This window comes from Amblyomma americanum, chromosome 10, assembly GCF_052857255.1.
Source record: "Amblyomma americanum isolate KBUSLIRL-KWMA chromosome 10, ASM5285725v1, whole genome shotgun sequence".
In the NCBI taxonomy this organism is placed as follows: Eukaryota; Metazoa; Arthropoda; class Arachnida; order Ixodida; family Ixodidae; genus Amblyomma; species Amblyomma americanum.
Genome location: NC_135506.1, coordinates 1,843,767 through 1,869,787, shown reverse-complemented (window position 1 = coordinate 1,869,787; position 26,021 = coordinate 1,843,767). Strand labels below are relative to the sequence as shown.

At 47.9% G+C, this 26,021-nt stretch overlaps 1 protein-coding gene across 1 annotated transcript in view; it reads left to right on the top strand.

The window, feature by feature from the left end:
- Nucleotides 1–19,819: 19,819 nt before the first annotated feature.
- LOC144108013 (uncharacterized) overlaps nt 19,820–26,021 on the top strand; it is a 167,854-nt gene continuing 161,652 nt past the window's right edge. The window contains exon 1 of the mRNA XM_077641274.1: nt 19,820–20,031. Within this exon, the coding sequence (XP_077497400.1) occupies nt 19,992–20,031 (40 nt within the window). The 5' untranslated portion in view covers nt 19,820–19,991. The remainder of the gene's footprint in view (nt 20,032–26,021) is intronic.

Below are 26,021 nucleotides of genomic sequence, written 5' to 3'. Positions count from 1 at the left end.
GTAGTGGTGGGTCGCTGGAAAATTGAAAATTGGTTTTTGAGGAAAGGAAATGGCGCAGTATGTCTCGCATCTCGGTGGACACCTGAACCACGCTGTAAGGAAAGATATAAAGGATGGAGTGAAATAAGAAAGGGAGAAAGAGGTGCCGTAGTGGAATGTTCCGAAATAATTTCGACCCCCAGCGGATCCATGCCTGGGTGGGTGCGACGGTGGACACCAAGTGCCCTCGTGTGGGGTGTCCGTGTTCACTGAGGGGGCACCTGCAGAGAGAGACGCGGGGACTGACCATCTGCGTACGTATTGAGTGGAGTCAGGCTGCTAGACATTGTACACGATCATTACGCAGAACTCTTCAACAGCTAATAGAGAGTTCTAGAATAGCTAATGCACGTTTGCGCACAGTAAACACAAGCATTTTGCGCGACATTATACTTTATGTGGCATCATTAAACGTACGCAAACGCCGACTCGACGATAACTCCAGTGATATCGAAGCCATCTGGTTTGCAAGAAGTGAAAAATTTCTCCTACAAACTGGTTGTGGGTCAAGGAGCTACCGAATCGCCCAACGAAATGAAAACAAGCCAAATCTATCGTCCATCCAGTTTGTTATAGGGAAGATTAGACAAAGCGAAAGCCCGGTACCCAATTTACAGCTAGTCCACACACAGAAAACGCAGTAACACCGATAAAGCTTGCTTGAAATGAAGAGGCTACACTTCAGAGCGGGCTTACATGTTAGCTGTTCTCATTGGGGCCCTTGATCATTTGCTATGTAGCGTACGCTATGCATGTGACGGCACCATGCGGTTTCTTCGAAACTTTTCGCTGCATTCGAGCCTCCACATTCTCTTCCGACGTTTCGACCAATCAGGTGTGGCCAGTGTGGCCGATTATGACGGTTTCAATTATGACACACACTCGGAATATGGGCATCCATTGGGTGACGTTTGCAGCGTTGTTTTAGCGAGAGGTCGGGGGCTACCCGGGCACCAGAATTGTGCGTATAGTGTTTGCCTCCCGGTGCACTGGTCTTAGGCGGGGGACCAGGAACGTGGGTGCAGGAACGCGGGTGGTATTAACGCGACCATCCTGTATGTATGCTCTGCTCGAGTCCAGGCCCAATCAGAGTATTGTCGCCCGCCTGAGCACTGCTGACAATCCAGGGCTGGGAGGGGCTGTTCAGGCTGGCTCTCCGTTACAATCGTGGCCCGTGGCGACGGGAGATGGGCCATCGACGTGCGACCTGTGTCCTCCGGATGAGCTTCGCGCAACCCTAATCCTCCTCCTTCCTACTGTGTCGGGCGATTTAACCCTTTGGTTGGCCGTGCGGCCCGGCTTCAGCTGTGCCGTCGCGCGTCTGTGGTATTTACTCGGGTAGTTGTGAGTATTACCGCTGTGTTCTGCAAGGCCGCCCACGGTGTAAAAAATTACGGAAGCAACTTAAGACTACTTACGTGCTGTGAATGCGAAAGTATGCACGCGGGGTGTCCGGCTGTGGCGATGGCTTTAATGCAGTGGCGAGCGAAGCCCGAATGGAAGTTGATGAAGGCGATTCTCAAACCCAGCGCAAAGTGTGTTGCAGTTTAGCGCGTGGGGTGTTGTCCTGCGGCGATGGCGCGGCGCCTAAAGAAGTGGCCAGCGAAGCGGACCTTTCCACGCCCACTTGGGTGCAGTACCCATTTGGAAAGAAATTCTTTCCTGATTATGCAGGCACTGCCGATGAAGTCATGAAGAAGCGTAGGTTTTGGGGCCTATTTCTCATGGACGGAACACCGGATTTTCTGAATCGGGGGCCACATAATGTTTTTGCATTGACAGCTACTTGTGCTCTCGATTAGCTCTCCTTCCTTCCTTTGGAGCGAGAGCGCAGGCGCGGGGTGAGCGCTGGCTGCGCCTCCAGCTTGCTCTAGCCCGAACCCGCGTTACGTGGGCGGAGTGCCAACTTAACTACCTACATTTGGACTCCACAAGGTGGGGCGTCTGTAACTCTGTAACACCGGCAATAGTCCGGCCGCTGGACGCCCGGGTGACACATTGCACTTGCGTGGTTACTCAGATTCGCTGGTGTAGGGGGCGCCATCTATGGAAGCTTCTTTGACCAGACGTTTCTAAACCATGCATCATGATCAAAGAAACTGTTTCTGCCGTAACTCTGTAACGTTCAAAATGGGCAGTTATGTTGGAAATATACTTTAAATAATAGCTATTACTAACCTACCATGCCGTAAGAGGAAATTATTAATAAACTGCAACCGTGCACTGCGATTGCCAGAGTTTGAAGACGGGGCGCGTTTCTGCACTCGTTGCCTTGGCTGTATGGCCAAGAAATGTTGCGGTGTATAGAAGGCGGGACCGACGGAAATTTACGAACGCAGTTATTATGCGTTAGATCCCCATGGCTACGCCAAATCTACTGCAGCGAAGAGAGTCTAAGACTGCCTGGCGAAGCGACCTGGAGACGGGCGTATCCAGAAGGAACACGTCCGGAAAATGGAATGGTGTGTCCCGATATATACATGGTGACTAACGTGACTTGAACCAAGGCACGCAAAAAAAAAAAAGCAGTGCGTCACAGCAGGGTGAAATCAGAGCCATATATTTTCCGCACGTGGTGCTCCTCAGAGTTTTTTTTTTTATCTTCCTCGTTGGCATTTATTTTCTACTACAGTGCGCATATTGCCATGAGACGTGACAGCCGTTATCAATGTAAAAAAAAAAAACAGCATATGAAAACTCCTCTCTTTCGCACCCGAGTTGTGGATATATCTTGTACACTATTATTTGAGGGACGCTTTGTTTATATCCAGGTGTGTCGTACTCATTAAAATATAAAGCAGAAAAAGCAGATATTTGACCGTATGGCTTCCACTTACGATATACAAGAGTTGTACTCCAACAAGAAACAAGTTGGACTGCATGCGCATATATAGGTCGGGGTCACTAATTTCCTTCTTTTGAATTATGCCCAGCGACTTTGGTCTCCCGAGCTGGCTTACGCTCCTATCATCGTGCGTATTGTACGAAAAGTGCCGTAGGCTGAGGCACAGCTGCGCGACAGAAAGAAAAAAAAAAGATGTCGGCACTTAATAATCCCAATCGCTCCAAGAGTGTGCAGCTGCCCGTATCGGTTTGGCTTCGTTTTTGACTTTACGTAGTCGAAGAAACACAAAGCTATTGCTAGCGCCCCACATATTTTACAAAAGGGGATGACATTCATTTTGAACCGGAAGCCTTCAGGCTGCGCACAGAATTATATTCAGGTATGAAGTATTAACTTCCTGGGATATATCGTGCCGCGTGTAAACTCTCGCGCACACATAGTGCACACACGTACATGCACGCACACAGGCACACACTGAAGTACTGACAAAAAGCGATTTCTTATGCGGGTGGCTGAGTGTACTTGGAGGAGGGAATCTGTCTGGCACGTGCTAGCTGACCCTCCACGTGGAAGAATAATTTTCTGACAGCCCGCAATATTCGGCATGGATCATCAGCGATGGCGGTTTCACGTTCTCATGAAAACCATCAGGCTGTCCAGCGAAGCGAGCTCTTTCCAATATCTCAGTGGCTCGAAATCAAGGTATAAGATGTAGAGATTTTCCGAAATAAAAAGAAACCCATAAAGAAAACAACGAAGAAATAATGACGGAAAACACCACGTACCAGGTCCGTGTTTTCTAAGCTTTCAAACTCGAGCGATCCCCCAGAAGAATTTGTAATCGCGATTCATTAGTCTCGGGCTGCCGAGAAAAATTTCAGTAAAACCCTCAAGCGCGAGGCGTTGCTTCTTCTTTGACCGAAGTTGTTTGCACTTTTTCTTCCCTCTTGATTCTGCGCCCTTGAAGGACTGCGCTTTCTCCGGATTATAAGGCCTTTCTACCTCGCAGGGTGTGCGCAGCCCCATGACTTAGCTCGCAGAACTAATGAAACTGAAAATAAAAATTCAAGTGATTCTTTTACGTCTCTTCGCGCGTCCTGCAATGCTGCTTTGCATTTCTTGTTCGCTCGGTGCTGGAAGCAGTCGCTGGTTAGATCTAATCATGGTTGAAAGTTCGCTAATGTAAAGTAATATTGCCCTTTCTCGACGGCGTTGTTCTCAGGTCAGGCAACATTGCGCGCTGTTATCTGTAATTCGCTACAGAACGCTTTCTTCAGTTCTTCTGTTGTTCCTCAGCTCGGACTCAATTATTCGCCTTGCTTTGGCAGCGGTAATGAAAGCTGCGATCCGAGAAGATTGCAGCCTTCTTTCAGACGGATGGCGTCAGCGTATCAGACGACTGGTGAAAGCATCTTGATCAGCGACCAAGTGTGCACATTTATTCCATTTACTTTAACTGTAGCGAGCGTAAATGGAAGCACCACATGTGGTGATGACTGTTTTCCTTATCATGCCTTCTTTATTCAGTAATGTGTAGTTTCGGCTTCTGAAGAGAATAAAAAGTTTTCAGAGTACGTGAAGACGATAAGCAACTCAAGGTCAGAGCATATAGCTGAAAAAGCTGCACACTCCACGACACGCTTTTAATGCGAAAGCATCACTAGTCCCATTACGAGAAGAGCCGGCGGCGTGTGTTAGTATGTGAACCCGCAGATGGTAAAGAAAAATTAATGTGCATTAGCTCAGCTAATCCAGGATATACAAAGCGTAAGATGTCGGCGTTCACTGTGTTCATTGGCGTTGGCGTTGACAATGTTCTAGACAGAGATAGATGGCTTTGAGGAACGGGAGGGCGCATAACTGGCTCCCCTGATATGGGGACGCCTCATTCGTGCTTTGATACATGTGGTGGTGGTGAGAGAGAGATGTGGCCTGAATGCATTGGCGCTGACGGCGTTGTGGCTGACATGCGGCACTGCAGCAATAGCTAGACCGCAGCGTTCATTTGTTGACCAATCTCTTGCGCTCAACCATTAACTGCATGCCACCTCCCATGGAGGGTGGAAGGGAGGGCGCGCTGCCTATCGAGTGTGCGGAACGCAATCAAAGCAGGCTTTTGGAGTTGGACAACAACGCCACGTACATGAAAGCCAGATTGAGGTCTCCACTGACACACGGAGCAGGTTGTGCGCCTTTCTTTTCGTGAAAATGAACGGCCTTCGCAAAGTTGTCAACGCCAATGAACTCTATGAACGCCGTCGGCTCACTTGTTTTGTTCGGTTTTTGAGGAAAGGAAATGGCACAGTAACCGTCTCACATATCTCGGTGGACACCCAAACTGCGCCGTAATGGAAGGGACAAAGGAGGGAGGGAGGGAAAGAAAGAGAAAACTGAAGTATGAAAGTTGGATTTTGAGGAAAGGTGCGGCGATGTGCGCGTTGTGACTTCATGTGCCTCCTCGGTGCACCGCCACGCCGAAATCGCAAGTTCGCGGCCAGTAAAGCTTTCGCTTTAAATTCAGCGATGGCAGTAAGAGACGGTGACGTCATCAAGCGGCCGTATGACGCACACAGGAAACCGAGAACCGGCCAGTTTAGACAGCCGTACAATTGTTCGTCGTATAGTATATACCCCCCTTTGGCCCACTTAAATCTGGCGCCAGTTTTCCCGACAACATTCGTACCAGAACAGTGGCGCCATCGTTTGTCGTACAGCATTCCGGGTGGTGCCCTGCTATTTCTCGTTGCTTATAGCTTGTATCTACTAGTAAAGCTAGAGGCTAGCTTGCGACAGAGATTTAAACAGACGAAATATGCACCTTCAATTGTACGCCTTCTCAGACTCTTTCTCTCTTCCCTTAAAGTTCTGTTGAGACGTCCACCGAGATGTGAGACAGTTACTGCGCCATATCCTTTCTTCAAGAACGAATTTTCGTATAAAAATGTCATGCAGCCATTCGTCGAACATCGTTCCGGGTGGTGTGCTTTGTGCGTGTCTGTGTTTGGGTGGATGGCAAGGGACAGTAATGCTTTTTCGTTCCCACAAGTAGCAGTCTTAAGTGTCTCTGCCTAAATTTTTTTTATTACTCCTGGTGCACTTTCCGCATGTTCCCTGCATGAGGCGTTTTCGAAGTTTAGCGACGGTAACAAGTGATTGCCGGCAGGTGGGGCTGCTGCATCTCTTATTCGGACATGCAAAAAAGCGCAGTGAACCGCATGCGAGTGTGAGCCCTTAAAACTTCATATACGGCATTTCCAGAAAAGTGAGCAGAGGTTGCCTCGAACTTGCCTACCTCCTCATTCCGCGTCTCATGCGAGGCTACAGAAAGTTTGTGACTCGAGGATACGGACACATCGAGCAATATTTCGAATGCGAGTAGCATGAGGGACGATCTGTGCCTAGTGTACACACCTGTGTACGAATATTTGTAAGTAGAAGTGAATTATCTGAGGTGCTGGAGGACGACTGCTTGATTTCGCAGCCTGATTGTCATGTCCATGCCATTATGGGCACTTCCGGGACGATAAAAATACCGTCCTCTGAGCCCGCGTGGATGTACGCTTATGAAACCAGGGGTGGCTGCATCCAGAAAAAAAGAGAAGATATGGTCATCTCTACGTTATAAGGCCGTCTTGTTTGTTGTCCTTGTATGTCTCAAATTATCACATATCGCATCATGATCAAGATTAACATACGTATAGGGCGTCAAGACTGCAGCTACCTAAACAAAAGCCTCATATTCGTCAAATTCTCGGAGGGTATAGAACATGCTGCTTTATGGCAGAAGTAGCTAAACAAGCCAAGCGGAGGGAGAGTGGCAGAAACGTTGCCCCGATCCTCAGTGCAAGCTGCAACACCCTTGGTCCTGTTGACTTCGATCTTTTGTTCCCTTGGAAACAAGTGTGGCATCTCCTCCAGTTTTGCCCCTAAAACTGTTGACACTTCGCAGGGTCATCCAGTTCCTTAAAGATCTACTCTAGACAACTCTACTCCAGAAGAACTATAAACGCATCTGTTCCACTCGTTCATTCGGAGAGGCTCCAAACGCAGTCGTTTTTTGACGTCAAGGAACGGGCAGTTTCTGGGGTCTTGGAGTGTCCTTGCCAGAGTTGAAGTCGTTGATGCCGATGGCCAAAAACTAACGGGGCACTTAAGTTTGCTTACGTGGTATGAATGCGAAAGCATTGTGCACTACTGCTGTTTCCGTTGATGCGTTTGTGGTTTGCGCGTCTCTGTCACTTAGTTCGCATTGGTCACCAAACCGCAAACGATTCCGAGCTCCGTGGGTCAATGGCCATATATGCCGAATTGGTCACTCTCTACTTAGCATTCATTGGTGGCAGGGAGTCCTCATACCACAACCAACGCAGTAGCTCTGCGGCTAAAGGATGCGCCACAGCACTGGCTGTTCCTGTCACAACCACCCGTACAGGGATTGTGCGACCCACGTGGCTCTTCTCTTGCAACCTCTCACGCAGCTAGCGCGTCGCTCCTCCGAACTTAACCGAGTTGCTACCGAGTAACCTAGTTGAGTAACTCGGGTAAACTCCAGCAAGTGGCCGCACCTTCTCTTAACGATTTCTGTTAACGCCATGCATGAGCCAAGTAACGCTTACGCATTAATAACAATTCCCAATGCTGCGCATTATCGAGAGCGGTACTCCAGGCGTTGGACGCCCAACGCCAATTACAAGGAAATTCAAGGACGTCAGTTCTTCGGCGTGTCCCAAGCAACTGAGGTCGTTCTGTGAACATGCCTGATACATGATTATCCGCTTCGTTGGTTCTTCGTACGTAGTACCCGTAATTACTAGCATCAATTCTGCAGACTGTACGCTTTTGTATGTAGCTCGCAGAAGTCCGGTTATTAACGGCGTTTAAAACTTTGCGGAGCTGGTTAAAAAGTTAAAGGATTCGCCGCCCGCCTGGGCGAATGAATGCACTGGCCACAACCAGGCTAACGTGTTGTGACATAATGCCTCTCAAAGTGGGCTTACACTGTGCGTCAACACTCACGGAGTGACCGTCATGTGACGAGGTCGCTGCATGGAAGTTTGCGCCAGGCCTTCCTTCTTCCCTACAAGGTCGGACCGAGCGAGCTCCTCCTATTTACAACATAAGCGCCAGCTAGCGCGGGCGTCCAAATGCTACTGCTCCCTGCAACTCATAAAAAAAGCTGGGCTGAGGCTAAGCTAAAGTGTTATGCCTGAATATCTCGAAGCGAAAAGCTTCGTGGCGATGCTTGTGGTTTAGCTTAAGGTTTCATACGTAGGGTTGCAATTTATTTGTAACTGGCAGTCGGAAAAATGACCTTCCTGGCTTCATTATATATGCGATCACAAAGTGAGTCAACGCCTCCTCTAATATCAAAGCCTGTCAGACCGGCTGAACATGCGAAACGTTCCCTGCCCTGTCCCCTTCTCCTGACCTCTTCCGCTCGCTAGCTTTTGGCCAAGCGGACTCGCCAGTGCTAGTTCCCCGCATTGCGCCGCGTCGGGGAAGTTGTAGGGTAAATTGGTCGCTGGGGAAAGGAAATGGCGTGGTATCTGTCTTACACTCCGCCGTAAGCGAAGGGATGAAGGTGGGAGTGAAAGAAGAAAGGAAGAAAGAGGTGCCGTAGTGGAGGGCTTTCTTCCCACGCTTGTTTTCGCCGAGGTCAGCGCACCTCTCGGCAGTAGAAGTCGTCGTGGCCACGCGATGGCCACTGTTGCTCTGCGGTCGGCCGGCTTTTGTCGCTTCGCAAAAGGTCACCCCACACAGGCGCCGTTTTTCTTTTGCTGGCCGACGGAGATGTCTCAATCGCCTTCTGCCTATATTTCGGTTTTGCCTCACTTATGATCCCAAAATGCAACACGTTTTTTCTCTGTCCGTGTTTTCTCTGTTTTGCAAGTGCGTTCCCGTGGCCTCGTTGTCCGCCGTAATGGCCGGCTTGTTTTCTTGTGAAAGAAGAATGGAAGTGGTCTCGGAGTCTTGAGTGAAGTATCACGCAGATGACGCCTGCAATTTGGCAGTCGTCTCAACTATTGTTCACTCTACCGTGAGCCTGAAGTAATATTTAATTGTTTATTCGTTTAAATTTTATACAGACGAGAATTAAGGTTAGCTCATCTGCGATGTTGAGGAATATGAACAGTAAAAAGCATGGACTACCACAAGGAAGAGGCATGCCGTCTACGCTGATACGGGCTCCGTGATCTCCGTCTAAAAGGGAATAGCGATGAAGCCTAGCCCATGGGATACGGTGTCGACGTTCATGAAATCGTCCGGTGAAAAACTGCGATTTGTTTTTGGGGAAAGGAAATGGAGCAGTATCTGTCTCACATCTCGGCGAACACCTGAACCGCGCCGTAAGCGAAGGGCCTGCCTTGTGAAATTCGTTCACTTCGATTTCTGCAATTTTTGGCTGCCATTGAACGTCACTGACACCTTGTTTTGTTCATGTTATATTGTAATTTGTTTGTACTTTTGTAGCGGGAGCTACACTAGGCTACCAGTCGAGCATTTCGCGGTAAAGGCGAGACGCCAGTTGTGCGCATGCGCTACCATGGTACATGCGGGAGGCCAGTTGTGCGCATGCGCCGTTACCATGGCGACCGGGGAGGAGGAGTGGGTGCGCCGCGCGCTTCGTATTTTCCCTCCCTCTATCCTTTCCTTTACGGTGCGGTTCGGGTATCCACCGAGATATGTGAGACGGTTACTGCGCTTTGCGCGCTCGCGGCGCCATCTGGCATGACGTCACACAGCGCTGCTCGCCGCCGCCGCCGTTTGTATGACGTAACACCGCGTTCATCACCCGAACCGCGCGTCGTCGCATGCGCAGCATTGCGTATAAAAAGCGGAGATGTAATCGGTGGTCGTATCGCAACTCTTGATATGGATGTTCAGGAGAGTCCAGCCGCTGCTAAACGGCGGTAAATACAAGAGAACATTAACTCTTCCGATCCTGAGGTTGTCGCCTGGCAGTTGGCTACTCAACAAAGAGAGAATGAGCGTCAGAAGGTGAAGAGAGCAGCGGAGGCGCCCGAACAGGGAGAGGAACGCCTTGCCAAACGGAGGCGCCAGACTGCCGAGCGTAATAGACGCCGCATAGCCGCCGAGATGGAGCCTATGTAAGGCGTCAGTCAACGGCAACCAACCGAAGAGGATGTGATGGCCCGTCGTGTGACTGATCACACCATTCGAGTTTCCGAAAGTGCATCTGCGACCTGGACATTTCAAGCGGACATGTCTGTCACTGTTAAACACACAGTGCCAACAACAAGCTCAGCCAGGGAAACGTACCTCCCTCTATGTATATCTTGGCATAGCGGAGCTAAGCCACTGCCAATTTTTTTTATGTATGCACGCTTGCGTTTATTAACATATTTACTCTTTTGATGTATTTTAAAATCCCCACTCCTGCAATAGCCCCAGGGGGCTGCAGTATGTACAACATAATAATAATAATAATAATAATAATAATAATAATAATAATAATAATAATAATAATAATAATAATAATAATAATAATAATAATAATAATAATAATAATAATAATAATAATAATAATATTAATAATAATAATAATAATAATAATAATAATAAAGGAGTGAGAGAGAAGACAGGAAGTGAAAGAGCTTGGTACCGTAGTGGAGGGTTCCAGAATAATTTCGACCACCTGGGGATCCTTAACGTGCAGCGACATCGCACAGCACACGGGCGCCTTAGCATTTTTCCTCCATAAAAATGCAGCCGCCGCGGCGGGTTCGAACCCGGGAACTCCGGATCAGTAGCCGAGCGCCCTAACCACTGAGCCACTCTGTTTTGTTAACATCGTGTATTTGCCTTTCTTCCGGTCTCACAGTAAGCGTTCGTCTTCCATGGTCCTTGTCTTGTTTCGTTTTCGTTTGCTGTTTTTTTTTTCCAAAAGATGCCTATTCTCCGTAACCTGCAGGTCACGGGCGCGTGCAGCGAATCTGCTGCCCGCTAATCGTAACTACCAATACGCTTATTAGCGTTTCGCGTGTAGACACATACGCCACGTGTGTCGGCCGTTCAAGAACTAACGTTCGCGAATCTAACGCGTGCCGCAGTGTCTGATTTCTGCACTCTCAGTGTGCACGGTAGAGAGTAGCGCACAGCGCGCTCCACCGGCATAACCTGGTTCCCCGGATTCCCGGGATCTTGTCGGCACGCCACCATGCCAGCTGTCATAGACGCACTCATCCAGAGTGCTCGAACGGCGCACTGTGTTGCGCGTTTCTGACATCCGTCGCGTGCTGCCGAGCTAGACTCGCTGAGCAGTGATCCCCGAGGAGAGAAGCAGAAAATAGGGCCACCTACATTGAAGCGACATTGAGAGCGCTAGACTCAACTTTTTGAGCATGAGGAGGAATAAGCCACTATTCATGCTGATGTGCGCGGGGAAGTATCGTCTCGGGCCTTAGGCCACTCGTAAATGACGCCAATACAGCGTTCGAGTGCTCTAGAAAAACGCTCGGACTTCTGCAGTAATGCGTTTTCTGTGTACGACAACCAGTGAGTGGGTGCTATGTTGGCAGAGCTGGCCTCCCTTTCATTGGTAGCGTTTTTTCTTCAGCGCGGGGGCTAATATGAACGAACAGCCTCTGGCAGAGCGATAGAGCGTTTCTCCCTAACACGTAGCTCTCGGTCGGCTTCCTGGACGAAATTGGTCACCGGCATATAGCACAGGCCCTCTTCCCGCCGGCTGCTTTCAGAGGACCAGTGCGGTGGTTTTGGCGTGGTCCACCGTTAGACACGTATACACCAGTGTGTCCGGAAGATCACTCTGATCCCCTGGTTCTGGTTGAGTGCGAATCGCTTCGCAGTCCGTGTTGAGCGAATACCCGCGCTTAATGCTTTGACCAGCAGCGCCACCCCCGTCTGCCCGAACGCTGCGTGGATTCACGATTGTGAGCAGATGTGAACGGAAACCAGCGAGCTGTACACTCAATATTGCGACACTGTGAACTTACACGACGTGGACTTAGGGAAAAGCAAGCGTAGACACTTGAGTGCAACCAGCAACAGCAATCACGAAACGGTAGAGGATCTGAATAGAAATAACTTCTTGGTCTTTTTCGATCGCTAGGCTTGTTCCATTTTTATACATTTTTATTGATTTATTTTGACATACTGCAGCCTCGCAGGAGGCTATTGCAGGAGGAGGTAAAAATACACAAAGAAATCGTAAAAATCAGGAGCGTATAGGTTCATGAAAGCACGAGCAAACGCACACTGAAAAAATGTCGGCTGCAAATTGCAGAATTACCCGCCGCGGTGGCTGAGTGGTTAGAGGGCTCGGCTACTGATCCGGAGTTCCCGGGTTCGAAACCGACCGCGGAGCAGCGTTTTTATGGAGGCAAAACGCTAAGGCGCCCGTGTGCTGTGCGATGTCAGTGCACGTTAAAGATCCCCAGGTGGTCGGATATATTCCGGAGCCCTCCACTACGGCACCTTTTATGCGAAGCATACTAGCCGCACAACCGAGCTCTTCCTTGCTGGGCCGCGCGCGGCCGCGTAGCTACCACTTGACCTACATCAGCGCACCACGTGATATGACGTCACAACAGCTGTGAAAGCTGGGGCTCAACTCGTGCGCTCGCTTGCGGACGCGCAGCCTCCGCCGGCGGCCTAAAGGCGCGCTCACACTAGCGGGAAGCTTCCCGCGCCGGCACAGCGTCAACGTCGACGCTGCCTCGCAGCTCCTCAGAATGACGCTCACACTGCGCGCGTTTTCACGCTGCGGTTGTCTTGGAATGTGGAGAGAGGAGGCGCTGAGGGAGGACCCGAACGAGCAGAAAGAGAAGGGGATAGTCACGTGACACTAGAGAAGACTGGAAAGCGCACCCTGCTAGCTCCCCTCCCGTCGCCCTGGCAAAGCAGCCGCCGAGTGCCCGGCCGGCCGGCCGCGCAGCCTCCGCCTCCGCCGACGGGGTCACTGAACTGGGACCGACGTCACGGTTCACGGTCGGCGCCCATTGGCTGTTCTGGTCACCGGCACGGGAAAAATAGGTACCGAACCCATCGCTCCGCGGGACGGCAGAGCAGGCTGTCCGCGGGAGAAAAACCGGCTTGGGCGGGAAGCGGCACGCGGGAAACGCCCGGCGTTGCGCGTTTTCCCGCTAATGTGAGCGCCCCTTAACTCCCGCTCCTACCGCTAGGAGATACTGACGTCACGCAATTGTATAAAAGGCGACGCACTCGTTGAGTCAGTTGAGCAGCGAGATGTCGGCCAGGCAGAGGGCGGCTCGCCAAACCGCAAAGTGCAAGTTACAAAGAGCCACGGAAACGGGAGAAGAACGAGAAGTACGGCTTGCCAAGCGACGTATGCTTCGCATCCTAGGCTTAACCATAAGCTAAGCCAGGCCATTTTTTTTCTTCCTTTCTTTCAATCCCTCCTTTTTCCCTTCCATTACGGCGCGGTTCAGGTGTCCAACGATATATGAGACGGATACTGTGCCATTTCCTATCCCCCAGAACCAATTACTATTATTATTAAATTGCAGAATCTAAAAAAAATTCCTTAAAAGGCAGAGCACAAGTAGGGCAGGAAGGGGAAGTTCCGAATCTCTAAGGTGCAAAAAGAAAACTATATTTCAAACCAAGTCAGTATGAGAACTGAAAGCCCAACGGTCAACTGCGGTCGCAAAAATTCTATCCAACTTTCTTCTATGTGAGCTAATTCAACGGCACCATCGAGCATGGGCATATTGTGCCCAAAATTACTTATATGCCTCAACGCGATAAACCCTTTGAAAAGCGTATTATGCGGAATCATTGAAAGTCCCATTACGACAAAAGCCGGTGGCATGTGTGTGTGTTTCTCCACTCGCTGATGGCACAGAAAAATCTCAGTGATGACAAGAAAAATGGGAAGCCGAGCGCCCTAACTACTGAGCCACCACAGCGGGTCAGTAGAGGATGCATTTTGTCTGTTGTGTATAGGCCACCATGAGGAGGCACGAAGAAGTTCCATTCTCAGATCATTTTTTCTGCCATATGACATAGAAGGTTCGGGACCTGATCTTGGGTGGAAACATTAATGTGAACATATTGGTGCAAAATCCACTCAAAAGAAATTCAGTCATTGATCACATCTCATGGACTTGCCGACATAATAAATAAACCAACATGTTTTACACAAACCACTACTTCTCCCTTATATGTATTCATAACACGCTTAAACGTCGTGTGACAACTGGGTATACAGTTTACACCGGCATAACCCATTATTTAGGCAGATTCTCATTACTTGAAAGGCAACAAATATTGACTGCCGTTTACGAAACTGGCTGTGCAGAAAGGGCCTATGACCACATCATCAACAATTTTAATCACCCATATCGTTTACCTTTACTTTTCAAGAAAGTAAACAGACTACGCAGGGCCCGAAAACCGGGGTGACATAGCTACTGAATATGATCGGACGCAGAAATGGCCTATATGCATGGTGTTATAACTCGGGTAGCGGCATCCCACCGCTGCCACCAGTTGTCGTGGGGCAGGGGCTCGAACCCGGGCTCCATCAGGTAGCGTGTGCGAGCCTTCGGGCAGAGGAGAGATGGAACTTGAAGGTTGGGAAAACGACAAATTAGCGGGTTACTGTAACTTTGAAGAAACTTATTTACATAGTTAGGAAGGAAAGAGCAAACAGTCACAAATTAAAGTTCATAGCGTCGAGCGACTGGATGAACCTTGTCGCCAAGGCCCAGAGCGATCTTCTCACTCAGGCCGCCTGTTAAATACACTTAGGCTCCGCCCTCTCACCACACGAGGAACAGATCAGAAGAAAAATTAATGTGGATTAGCTCAGCTAATCCAGGATATACAAAGCGCAATATGTCGGCGTTCACTGTGTTCATTGGCGTTGGCGTTGACAATGTTTAAGACGGCGATGGCTTTAAGGAAAGGAAGGGCGCATAACTGGCTTCTTGGATATGCGGACGCCTCATTCGTGCTTTGATACATGTGGCGGTGGTGTGAGAGAGAGAGATGTGGCCTGAATGCATTAGCGCTGACAGCGTTGTGGCTGACATGCAGCACTGCAGCAATAGCTAAGCCGGCAGCGTTCATTTGGTTATCAATCTCTCGCGATCAACCGTTAACTGCATGCCACCTCCCAGGGTGGCAGGGAGTGCGCGCTGTCTATCCAGTGTGCGGAACGCAATCAAAGCAAGCTTTTGCAGTTGGACACCAACGCCACGTACATGAAAGCGAGATTGAGGTTTTCATTAACCCCCGGAGCCGGTTGTGTGCCTTTCGTTTCGTGAAAATGAACGGCCTTTGCAAAGTTGTCAATTCCAATGAACTCTATGAACGCCGCCGGCTCACTTGTTTTGTTCGGTTTTTGGGAAAGGAAATGGCACAGTAACCGTCTCATCTATCTCGGTGGACACCCGAACCGCGCCGTAAAGGAAGGAATAAAGAAGGGAGTAATTGGTTTTTTGGGGAAAGGAAATGGCGCAGTATCTACCTCATATATCTTTGGACACCTGAACCGCGCCGTAAGGGAAGGGATAAAGGAGGGAGTGAAAGAAGAAAAGACGAATAGGTGCCGTAGTGGAGGGCTCCGGAATAATTTCGACCACCTGGGGATCTTTAACGTGGACTGACATCGCACAGCACACGGGCGACTTAGCGTTTTGCCTCCATAAAAACGCAGCCGCCGCGGCCGGGTTCGAATTCCGGAATTCCGGATTAGTAGCCGGACCCGCCGCGGTGGCTCAGTGGTTAGAGCGTTCGACTACTGATCCGGAGTTCCCGGGTTGATGTTGAAACGATGATGTTGAAACGACATTCAGTCATGCCTTAACACTTGCTTTTCTCACAGTGTTTTATTCGGAGTAGTCCCGCGTACTCCTTAGGATGTACTCGTCCTGCTCTTTTTTTTCTGCTATTCTCTGTAAGCTTCATCTGCCGCCGAAATTTCCTTATATTCACAAAAAACGACCCTCGAATCTGGCGCCTGCCTTCCGTGGTGCTTCGCTTCTCCATGTTGCACAGCAAAAAAGAAAACGAGAACAACAAATGCCACAGCATGTCTGCAGCGAATAAGGAGACAGAAAAAGAAGAAAGCCAGCGTGCCAGTCCACAAAGAAACCACACGTAGACAGGCGCGGGTAGACAGACAGGAGAACAAAAAAGCTGATGCCGAAATAACGAGCAAAGGGACGTATTAGAAAAAAGACGTCGGGTTCTCAGTACCTCTGAGAGTAAGCCATAAAGCTATTTGCAAATCAGTATGGAGCCTTGTGTTTTGCTGCGAAGTTTGAGCGGTGCAGCTGACAGCGGGGGCACGTGCGCCACGAAGGAAAACGAAAAAGGAAGAACCAAAGTTGTGGGTCTTCGGGCGAAAGACTGGCGCATCTCCGCTCCTGTCTGGCCGATAATTTACCGGAGGAACGTCATGTCCCGAGTGTGTCACCGATCTGGGAAACGAAGCCGGGGCACGAAGGCTGCGCTGGGTTTCTTGTTTTCTTCGTTCGCGCTGGCGTGTGAGGAGGAAAGGCGATGTGAACGAACTGAAAAAAAAATTACCAGGCAATACCAAGCATCACTGAGCTTAGCCTTTAACGGCTCATGATTAACGAAGGAGAGAGAGAGAGAGAGAAAGTAGTGTAGTGTGAGGGAGCCGTTTATTTGGCTTGCGCCGTTGTAGCTGCCACGATGGTTGTGGGTTGCTACAACCTTCTAAGCTGCTTCTGTACCACATAAAATAATCAAATCTATCGTATTCCCACACGCTTCTGTCGGAGAGGAAGACGAGACCGTGGCGTATGGAGTGTGCGGATGTAGCCATCTTGACGGAGCACAGCGTCTGCTGTGCTGCGTGTTGGCCCAGCGTTTATTACAATATCAGCCCAGGGCTTGTTACTGCTTCTTTTGATATTAGAATTGACAAATTTAGTTTACTCTTGATGTTGGCATTCTTATTGGAACATAGGATACGGTTGTATTACGCAGTTATAGTAATACAAACAAACCAACATAATCATCATAGTCTGATCACAGCCTGAAAATAGGGCTGGTTAGCTCTAAAGCCCCAGGCTCATTTACTTGAGCAAAATGGGAAAGTGGATACTCGCCAATGCTGATAACGAGAGAAACTAAACGAAGATAAGCTGACGATGATAACAAGCGAGAGGAAGCTTCTACGATGACTTCTTTTTAAATTCTATTTATTCAGCAAAGGCCAAACTAGCTTTGATATAGCCTCAGGAATAATTTCACTAACTGAAGTTCACTTACACTCACCCAAGGAAAAAAAACTGAAGTAATAGTGGCACAAAGCCAAAACCATGCCGTTGTAAGTACACAGTGGACTCTTCAGTTGTGAATTTAAATCTTTTAGCTACTTTGGTTATGCTTTGAAATGCACTGGGGCGGTTCCTGATGTAATCCATTCATAAAGTGTACGAAGACCAGAAGCTCTGTCACCGGCAAAACTGAGAGCAACTTCTATCAAGCTAATTATTTTCGCTAAAGCGAACGATTAACGCTTGGCCACACGAACTTGTCAATACTTCATGACCAAAATAACTAGGACGATATATATATATATATATATATATATATATATATATATATATATATATATATATATATATATATATATATATATATATATATATATATATATATATATATATATATATATATATATATATATATATATATATATATATATATATATATATATATATATATATATATATATATATATATATATATATATTTCTTGGCTGACACTATCAGCATGTTCACACATGACTGAAGGTTGCCAGTTGGTCGTGTATGACGTTCGAAAAGTGATGTAAGCTTCTTAGTTAAGGATCAGCGTTCCCAGTATCCTCCAGCTAATCATGAGCGCCGTACGCATTAAGTGATGTGTACGCTTGCGCCACACGCTGAGAAAACCGAGCATTTACAGCTGCTTATGGCAATCGGAGAAGCCTAAATATTTATAGTGGATGCATATTTGACTGAAAATATTGATTGATTTAAAAGGCCAATGGATGTTTGGATTGATTGATTTTTCGCACACTAAAATGCGCTGTCTGGTATGGGCCACGTCGTAGAGAACAGCTCTATAATACTTATCAACGCGGAGGGATCTTTACCTTGAGCGGAGATGTGAGTGCACGATCGTGTTCACGTTTCGTTCGCGTCAAAGTTCTTCCGTCGAGACCAGGCTCGTACCCTCCACCTCGCGTGCCGATCGCAACAGGAGCAAGCGGCCAATCACAGAAGTCACAGCGCAGCGGGTCTCGACGTCGACGATGACCACTCGTGCAGGGTCGCTTCCCACGGGCTCTTTAAAAGCCGTGGCTACATCACGCAACAACCGTGGCAAAGCCAGCGGACAAAATGATCCGAAGAGAAAACTCGATATTGGATCCTTATGGCACACGGTCCCTGGTTTGAAAAAATAGATTTATCTGAAAATGTGGAAGAGTGGCGATCTGCAACTGCGCTGAAACTTACAGACAGCGCACAAATTGCTATTTCTTTTTTCGATGACAGTTGAGGAGAGCAGGGGAGCAAGGGTCGCGCTACAATTTTCGCGCAAACACCGTTTTATGAGTTGTTCTCTGTCTTGGTTGACGAGCCCTTCGTGCTCAAGAGATCGCTCGCAATGCGATCAGAGAAGAACGGTGCCGATGGTCAAGCAGTTACTAAAGATTCCACGCTTGCGGCTGTCGATAGCGGCTGACGATAAGATCTCCCGTTAGGATCTCCTGATGAGGCTGACAATGAGGCGGTGAAAGCACTTGAGAGTGCTTTCGCACGTCCTACTCGGTATATGTTAAAACTCTACGATATATTATTAGAATACACGGTTTGCATTCTTATTAAAGTCATCTTCATTTACCAACTCCGGGTTTCCTCACCTCGACACAAAGCTAAAGCTTTGCTAACCCCAACTACTTTTTCCTTTCCTGAGCATCGACTTTATTTATTTATTTGTTACTCAGGCTAATCTAGTGAACTTTATTTATTATGCAAACAGATATATCTATTTGCAGATGTTTCTACGCTGATTGTTGCCAACATTACAAACAAATCAAATTTTGTCGCAGTGGTACCTCTACCGGAAGAATTATTGCCGGTATTTGTTCGCCCGTGATGTGTGGTGCAGTTTTGAAGCGCGCTTCCGCACCTTTGGCCGCATGTAGGGAAGCACTGTCTGGAGGAAGCGCCGGTCCGCTGCCTCTTCCCGTGAAGGCATCGCCCACTATGGCATTGTCTCAGGAGGCCTTTGTGCTTTCAGCCACACAACACTCGACGGGTGAAGACAGCGCAAGACACTGATTAACGAAACAACTGGACAAGGCGTGGTACTAAAAGCGCATAATGGTATTGGCGGCCCACTTGCTTTCGTGCAACCGTCGACTTTAGCGGTAAAAAAAAAAAGAAAATAGAAGGTAAAAAAGTCCGGAAGTAGCGGACTGAATCTTCCCTCTCTTAATTTTTGTATTTCATTTTATTATTTCGTTTTGTTGTTTATTTCTTTATTTATTATTTTGTTTGTTTTTTCCAGTTCTCAAGTCAGATGGTTGCGGAATCGCAAATCCCGTGCTCTACCGCGACATTCGGAGTTATTAATCAGCGCGGGCTTCCGTGCAAGCACTTATGACTCTCACTCTTCATGGGCTCAACAGTGCACTAGCAACCATGCCGGAAAAGTTCTGTGGAAACGCGTCTTCCCTCTCAGCAAATATAGGAGCTGTGCTTTCGCGCCAACCAGCCTACGACTGAAAAACACCAGAGCAGCCGCTGACCCGTAAGCCGACTGCAAATAACAGCGACTAGGATGCACACCAACAGCGACTGGAATACGGCACCGCACAGTTTTCCAGTGGTTGACCCAGATGGCGCCACCAGTAGCGGCCATGTCGTAGAACGGGGAACGGGTGTGAGGAACAGTCACGCGCGTCGTCCCGCGGCCGCGTTTATAGCAGACGCCTTCGCAGCGAAGTTGTCTTGCCAGTGGCCGTGTGCGTGCGTGGTCGCTTCCCTTCGGATTATCCGGTGGCTGCCCCGGGAGCGCTCTCCAAGTTTTGCTTTTTGGAGCTGCGGAGAGGAACCGCGAAGTGAGGCAGGGATGCGGCCTCCCACCCGGCTTTGGATACTTTGCGCCACAGGTGAGCGGCCTCTCCTCTCAGCGGACTTTTCTTGCCACTGCGCGTCCGTGAGCACATGGTTTGGGCCGCGGAAGGGCGAACCTCCGAAACTGCGTTGTCGCGTCCGAGCCGCCGCAGATAGCGTGCTGGGATGATTATGGTGCATCGTTTTGTTGGACTTGAGTCTTTCAGAACATAGTCAGGCTGCAAACTTGTAATGGCAGTGCCCCGACAAAAGAACAATAACAAAAAAGGAGACTGTTTTTAATGCTTGACAACACGTGTACCTTAAAGAAAAAAAAAGCTGCTTAAAACGGTGTCGTAAGAGGTAGAGGATGTCTTTGGGCGGTAAACACTGCATACCATGATTTACTAGAGAAAAGCTATATTAACTTGTTGGAGCTTCCGAATAATCAAATCGCCGTCGCTGTGGTTGAGTGGTTGTGGTGCTCGGCTGCTGATCCGAAAGACGCCGGTTCGATCCTGGCCGCGAAGGTTGAATTTCGACAGAGGCGAAATGCTACAGGCTTGTGTACAGTGCGATGTCAGTGCATGTTAAAGAATCCCAGGTGGTCGAAATTTCTGGAGCCCTTCCCTACGGGGTCTCTCATAGCATGAGTCGCATTGAGACGTTAAACCCTATAAGACCAAATCATCGAACCTATCAGTTTGACCTGCATCCGAGTTGAATACATTTGATTAGACAAAGTTCGGGATGATGGGAAAATGTCTCCACTTCTATTCTTGGTTACAAAAAAATTAAATACAACATAAATTATTTCAGTTGATATAAGACGTTTCATGGAACGGACCGTTTAATATAGAATGTACTTGAACACTGCTCAAACGATGCAAGTTATGCTGCAGTGCTGTCACAATGCTGGGACGTGCTAGATTTCTCTTAACGCTTCCGACATTCCAGTACAATTATAATTCCTTTAACCTGAAGTTCATGAAATTACGGATCCGATGTCTTTGAGTAAATACACCATACATCATTGCGTATGCCTGCGAATGTACTTGGATAACGCTCTTCATACTTCAGGGGTTCTGTCCTCGTGGACAGGAGGCGACTGCGCATTATTCGTCACCTATTTTGATATTTTGTATAATTTAAAATATCGGTATATGCAGAATCCACTTACATTTTGTTTACGTAGAAAAGATACAAGATATCAGTTTGAATAATAGTCAGAAGAAAAGCCGCATGCCAGGAACGCTGTTACAATAAGCAGATTTCTGATGAACACCACTAGGCGCTCGTGTAAGCTGTCCCTCAAACGAAAAGAAGGCCCGATTTCATGCATTTGTCTGAACGAAACAAGCTTGTGGCTGTAGTCGTGGTTTTGTGTCTTGTCTGTTGCACACAACGCGTTTTCTTGTTGAGCATGCGCGATTTGGTTTATCAAAAGTTTTCCTACCCTAACCAAACCTGCCGACGTCTGATGTATTCTGAACAGAGCGCTTGTGCTGCGGCGCCTCTTACAGGTGGCGCAACGCGAGTGCTCGAGCACTTGCTTCACGAGATGCTGGAAAGCTGCTGCAGATGTCAGCTATGAATCTTGAAGCAGCGCTCTGACCGGCCGAGCTTCGAGGCCTCATTGTTTATATTGGGAAGCAGGCTAAGAGAAGGTATATTACAGTGTCATTACATACACGTGATCAAATTCAGGTTTTCAATGAACCCACGATTGGGGCCCTTATGCTTGAACCGTGCATGATTATGATTACTGTTTCACTTAGCCTTATCTTCATTCTTGAAAGAGTGGAACGAGCCAGTTTAGCAATGCCCGCGTTAGCAGTATTACTGGGAAGTGAACTTAGACCCATTACAATTTCGACCATTCGAGGTCTCTGCATTTGCTCGAACGACCCTGCCTGCTACTTAGCTGCAAGGACAAATAATAATGCAGAAATGTTTATTTTCAGTCCGAATACTTAACAGTCGCATTAAACTTTACACGTGTATTCTAACAGCGCTTGTAACCAACAGTGTATAACGTTATTTCCACTACACTCGAAACAACCGTATAGTATCCGCGTATTTGTTTTTTTTTGTCTCCGTAATGATCTATTGACCTTTAACCTGAAGTTCATGAAATTACGAATCCGATGTCTTTGAGTAAATACACCATACATCATTGCGTATGCCTGCGAATGTATTTGGATAACCCTCTTCATACTTTCAGAGGTTCTGTTCTCATGAACAGGAGGCGACTGGGCATTATTCTTCACCCATTTTGATATTTTCTTCAATTTCTTCAAATTCCTGCAATTCTGTCAGGAAGAGTCGCACAACCACGCAACGTTGCTTCAGTCATGCAAACTACCGAGCCGCTTTAGAAAGGCCATTTCTAAAGTCAGTTATCCGCAGTTCATACTAAAGGAGCCGTATATGCGTTTGCTGCGCTGCCGAAGAGCCCCACCAGTTGCGTTCATTTGTAGGTAGCGGACCAGTGTACCTGCACCAGCCAACGAAACGTCTGCAGTACAGTTTTCTGCGTCACCGTGTAATAATAATAATTGGTTTTGGAGGGAAAGGAAAATGGCGCAGTATCTGTCTCATATATCGTTGGACACCTGAACCACGCCGTAAGGGAAGGGTAAAGGAGGGAGTGAAAGAAGAAAGGAAGAGAGAGGTGCCGTAGTGGAGGGCTCCGGAATAATTTCGACCACCTGGGGATCTTTAACGTGCACTGACATCGCACAGCACAGGGGCGCCTTAGCGTTTTTCCTCCATAAAAACGCAGCCGCCGTGTTCTTATTTCTCTTTTCGTCGGGGACACCATTCGTTGGTTCAGTTCACTTCAGTAATAACGAACAGAGCGCCGATGCATAGCTTTCAGGGCATGTCATTTGTCTGGGAACAACACACACGCCTGATGGATACGGACAACAAGTAGCGACGACTAGATCACTCTGAAGGAACTTGCTCTTAATCCAAAGGTCTCAGTTCCACGAAAACGAGCATACTCGGTTTTGGCCCTTTAAGTGTCGTTCGATTTGCACCTTTATTTTTTCGAACATCGAAGTGCTGCAAAACGGGCTCCGTAGTAGAGTGACACATCCATTGGTGCGTGTCCGATAAGCGCGCGTGTACTGAAGATATTCGCTGTGCTCAGCATGTAGAAATTCCGCTCTCCTTTTGTCCGGTACAAGGTTTCGCTGCAATGCATCGAATACTTTCTCTGCGGTCGGCGTTCGTATACGGGTTGGTCGCGCATTGTTGCGCGATGATCGATGCGCCCCTCGCTTACCAGCAATGCGTGAACCCCCCCACCCCTGGCGATTACTGTTGACGGGAAACGACTCACTTGCGCCTGAACGCAAGACACAGGAAGACGATGAGGTCATTCATACTGGAACCCCCCCCCCCCCCTTCCGCCAAAACAAAAATAAAATCAAAACAAATGCAACGCATTCTGGACCTACGTGTGTACAGTATCAGGTATAAAACAACAGAAAAAATTGTTTTTCAGTACTCCCCGACTATAGTGCTTCTGCTGGAGCAGGTAGAGGTTTTAATTCTTTTTGTTTTATTTTTAGTTTTGAGCAATAAATGTGCTCACACCTTTTTTGTGCGTTGCTGAAAAGGAGAAATGGGGTTAAGAAAAGCTCTCCTCGTGCAACACGTAAACTGCATTACGACGCGCGCGCGAGAGCACGTCATTTCCGGCCCAGATGAGGAAGGATCACTGCTAGATAGCACGGAGGCGCTCTCGAGTGTTCGGGAAGCATCGGGCATAAATTAGGGACTGGATACTGTGCGAGGAGCAGTCATATTTGTGAGTACGGAACAGAGGAAAACTGTGGGGAATATTCCTTTTAATTTGAGCAGCGGCGCACAAATTTCGAGACTGAAAATGTCCTGTCGCTCCCTGCGTCGCTTCTCCCGATACTTCCCTAGTATCGGGTCCTTAGGGCTTCAGCAGCGTCCCTTTTAAGCGCAAGAAAATAAAGCTTTTAAATTTCTCGCACATTCAGCGATATGAAAAAAATACTGCAAAGTCCACCCTGTGGGAATCGCGCTGGACCTGTACAAGAGAACTGTTAGGAAGACAACAGATGAAGCGCGAACTTTCGACGAAAGTTCGCGCTTCGTCTGTTGTCGTTTTACACTTCTCTTGTTTGTTTAAGTCCAGCGTGGTTCCCCCACGATGATCCACCAGCTAGCCCCTTTAATTGCTCGCTTTGCTCTCTTTGTATAGTGCACACCTATGATAGGCGGCAAAGCTCGAAATTTCGGCTTTTAAACATGTCTAACCCGCGGATGATATACCGGAAATTACGGTGTATACGTATTCCCACATAGTTGGTGCAGTCTCCTGATAACACCCTTTCAGCTTCCTTCTCCAGTTCTCACGTCTTTACTTTCGCTTAGTTAACTTACTGTACACAGTGCAAGTGTTCTTTGCGGACATAACGAGTGCTAGTCTGCAATATATGTTTATTTTTTTCACTGTACGCGTGTACCTTCACTCTAAACACGAGTGAGCCTATATTGGAGTAAGAGCTTATATTGAAGTAAAAATGCAGTAAGCTGACCTACAGCACACTCCCTTTCAGGGGAGGGGCATTCTGTGCAAGCCCTGGGGTAGATTTCTTTCACTGAATATACGGAATAAATAAAGTTGCCAACGGAAACAAACTTCCCCTTCAAAACATGCGAAATTATAGCAGTTATAGGGATTTTAACAGAGGTTTCAAGCTCGTCTATTTGCTAAATTCAAGACCTTCGCTGCCGCGTTTCAAAGCCTTCTCCCATTTATAACTGTATCAAGTTACTGTTACTTGCTGTATAGGAATAAGCCCCCATATGTCAAGAGTAAGCATTCCGTACATTTTGTGATCGAAGTCTACCCCGGCATTTGAACAGCATAGCCTGCTCCTAAATGGAAGTTTGCTAGGTGTCTTCCCATATAGTCCCATATAGTCTTATCTAGTCCCATATAGACATTCGTGTTAGTCTCAGAAGTTCAGAGTGGGACGCACTTAAAAGTCCTGTGGCCTGATACACACGCCGCGAAGGTGATCTATAGTAATATTCATAATATCCGCAGCAAAACCTTTAGAGGAACAAAACATTCCCTTGTGGATAAGCATCGCAGTTCAAAAAGGCGTTGTCGAGACCGATGCCATCTCCCTTAAACGATGAACCGACAGTTTCTTAAGTTAATCGAGTATCCAGACAAACGGCTCAGCATCCTAGCACGTTTCTCTCTTCATTTATGCGTTCGTTTGAACATGCTAAAGCCGTGCAAACTCTCACTGCAAGAGTGGCATGCCATAGGTGAGCAGGGAGTACAAGCAAAAACATGGTCATCATCAGCTCTCAGTGGCTTCCACACACTCTTCACCGTCATGGACCGATCACTGCCTGGGCAATATTTCAAGCGGCAATCCGTCTGGGCCACCTGTAGTGTACGTGGCATAACAGTAAGTTGTAGGCGACAAGCATATTGTCACTTATGTCGTTCTGTCACTCGAAGTTACAACTCGACACAAAGCGAACGCATTTGGGCTCTTGTTTACCTGCTTGGCCGCAGAGTGGCGCCGGTGTGTAACTCAATAGCCGGTGTAGAATTCTGCCGTGGTCCCCGTCCGGATTAGCGGAGCTTTCCTCGTGCATCCTCACTTTATGCCCTCTTCATCCATGACAAGGATTCTCAGCACCACTGTTTCCCCCCGTGAGAGTCTATCGCTCCGGATGCAAAATATTTTATCAGCGTTTGCCTTGGGGCTGATTGTATCGTGATTAAAGGCGGATTACCTCACATTACTTCAGACACACGTGCCTGAAGGAAACACTTTTCTTGACAACACGCTTCCGTTTTCTTATGACGATTTCAATAATGTATCCGTCTACCGGCCTTTTTTCTTAATGAGCAGTTCTGACTTAGCGCTTGTCCCGTCTACCCTTATGTGCTGTGTGTGGCTCTATAAAGTAATCCATCTTTGCACAAACATTGTACTCCTACGTATTAAGCAGGAACGAAAAGATTCGCTTTCTC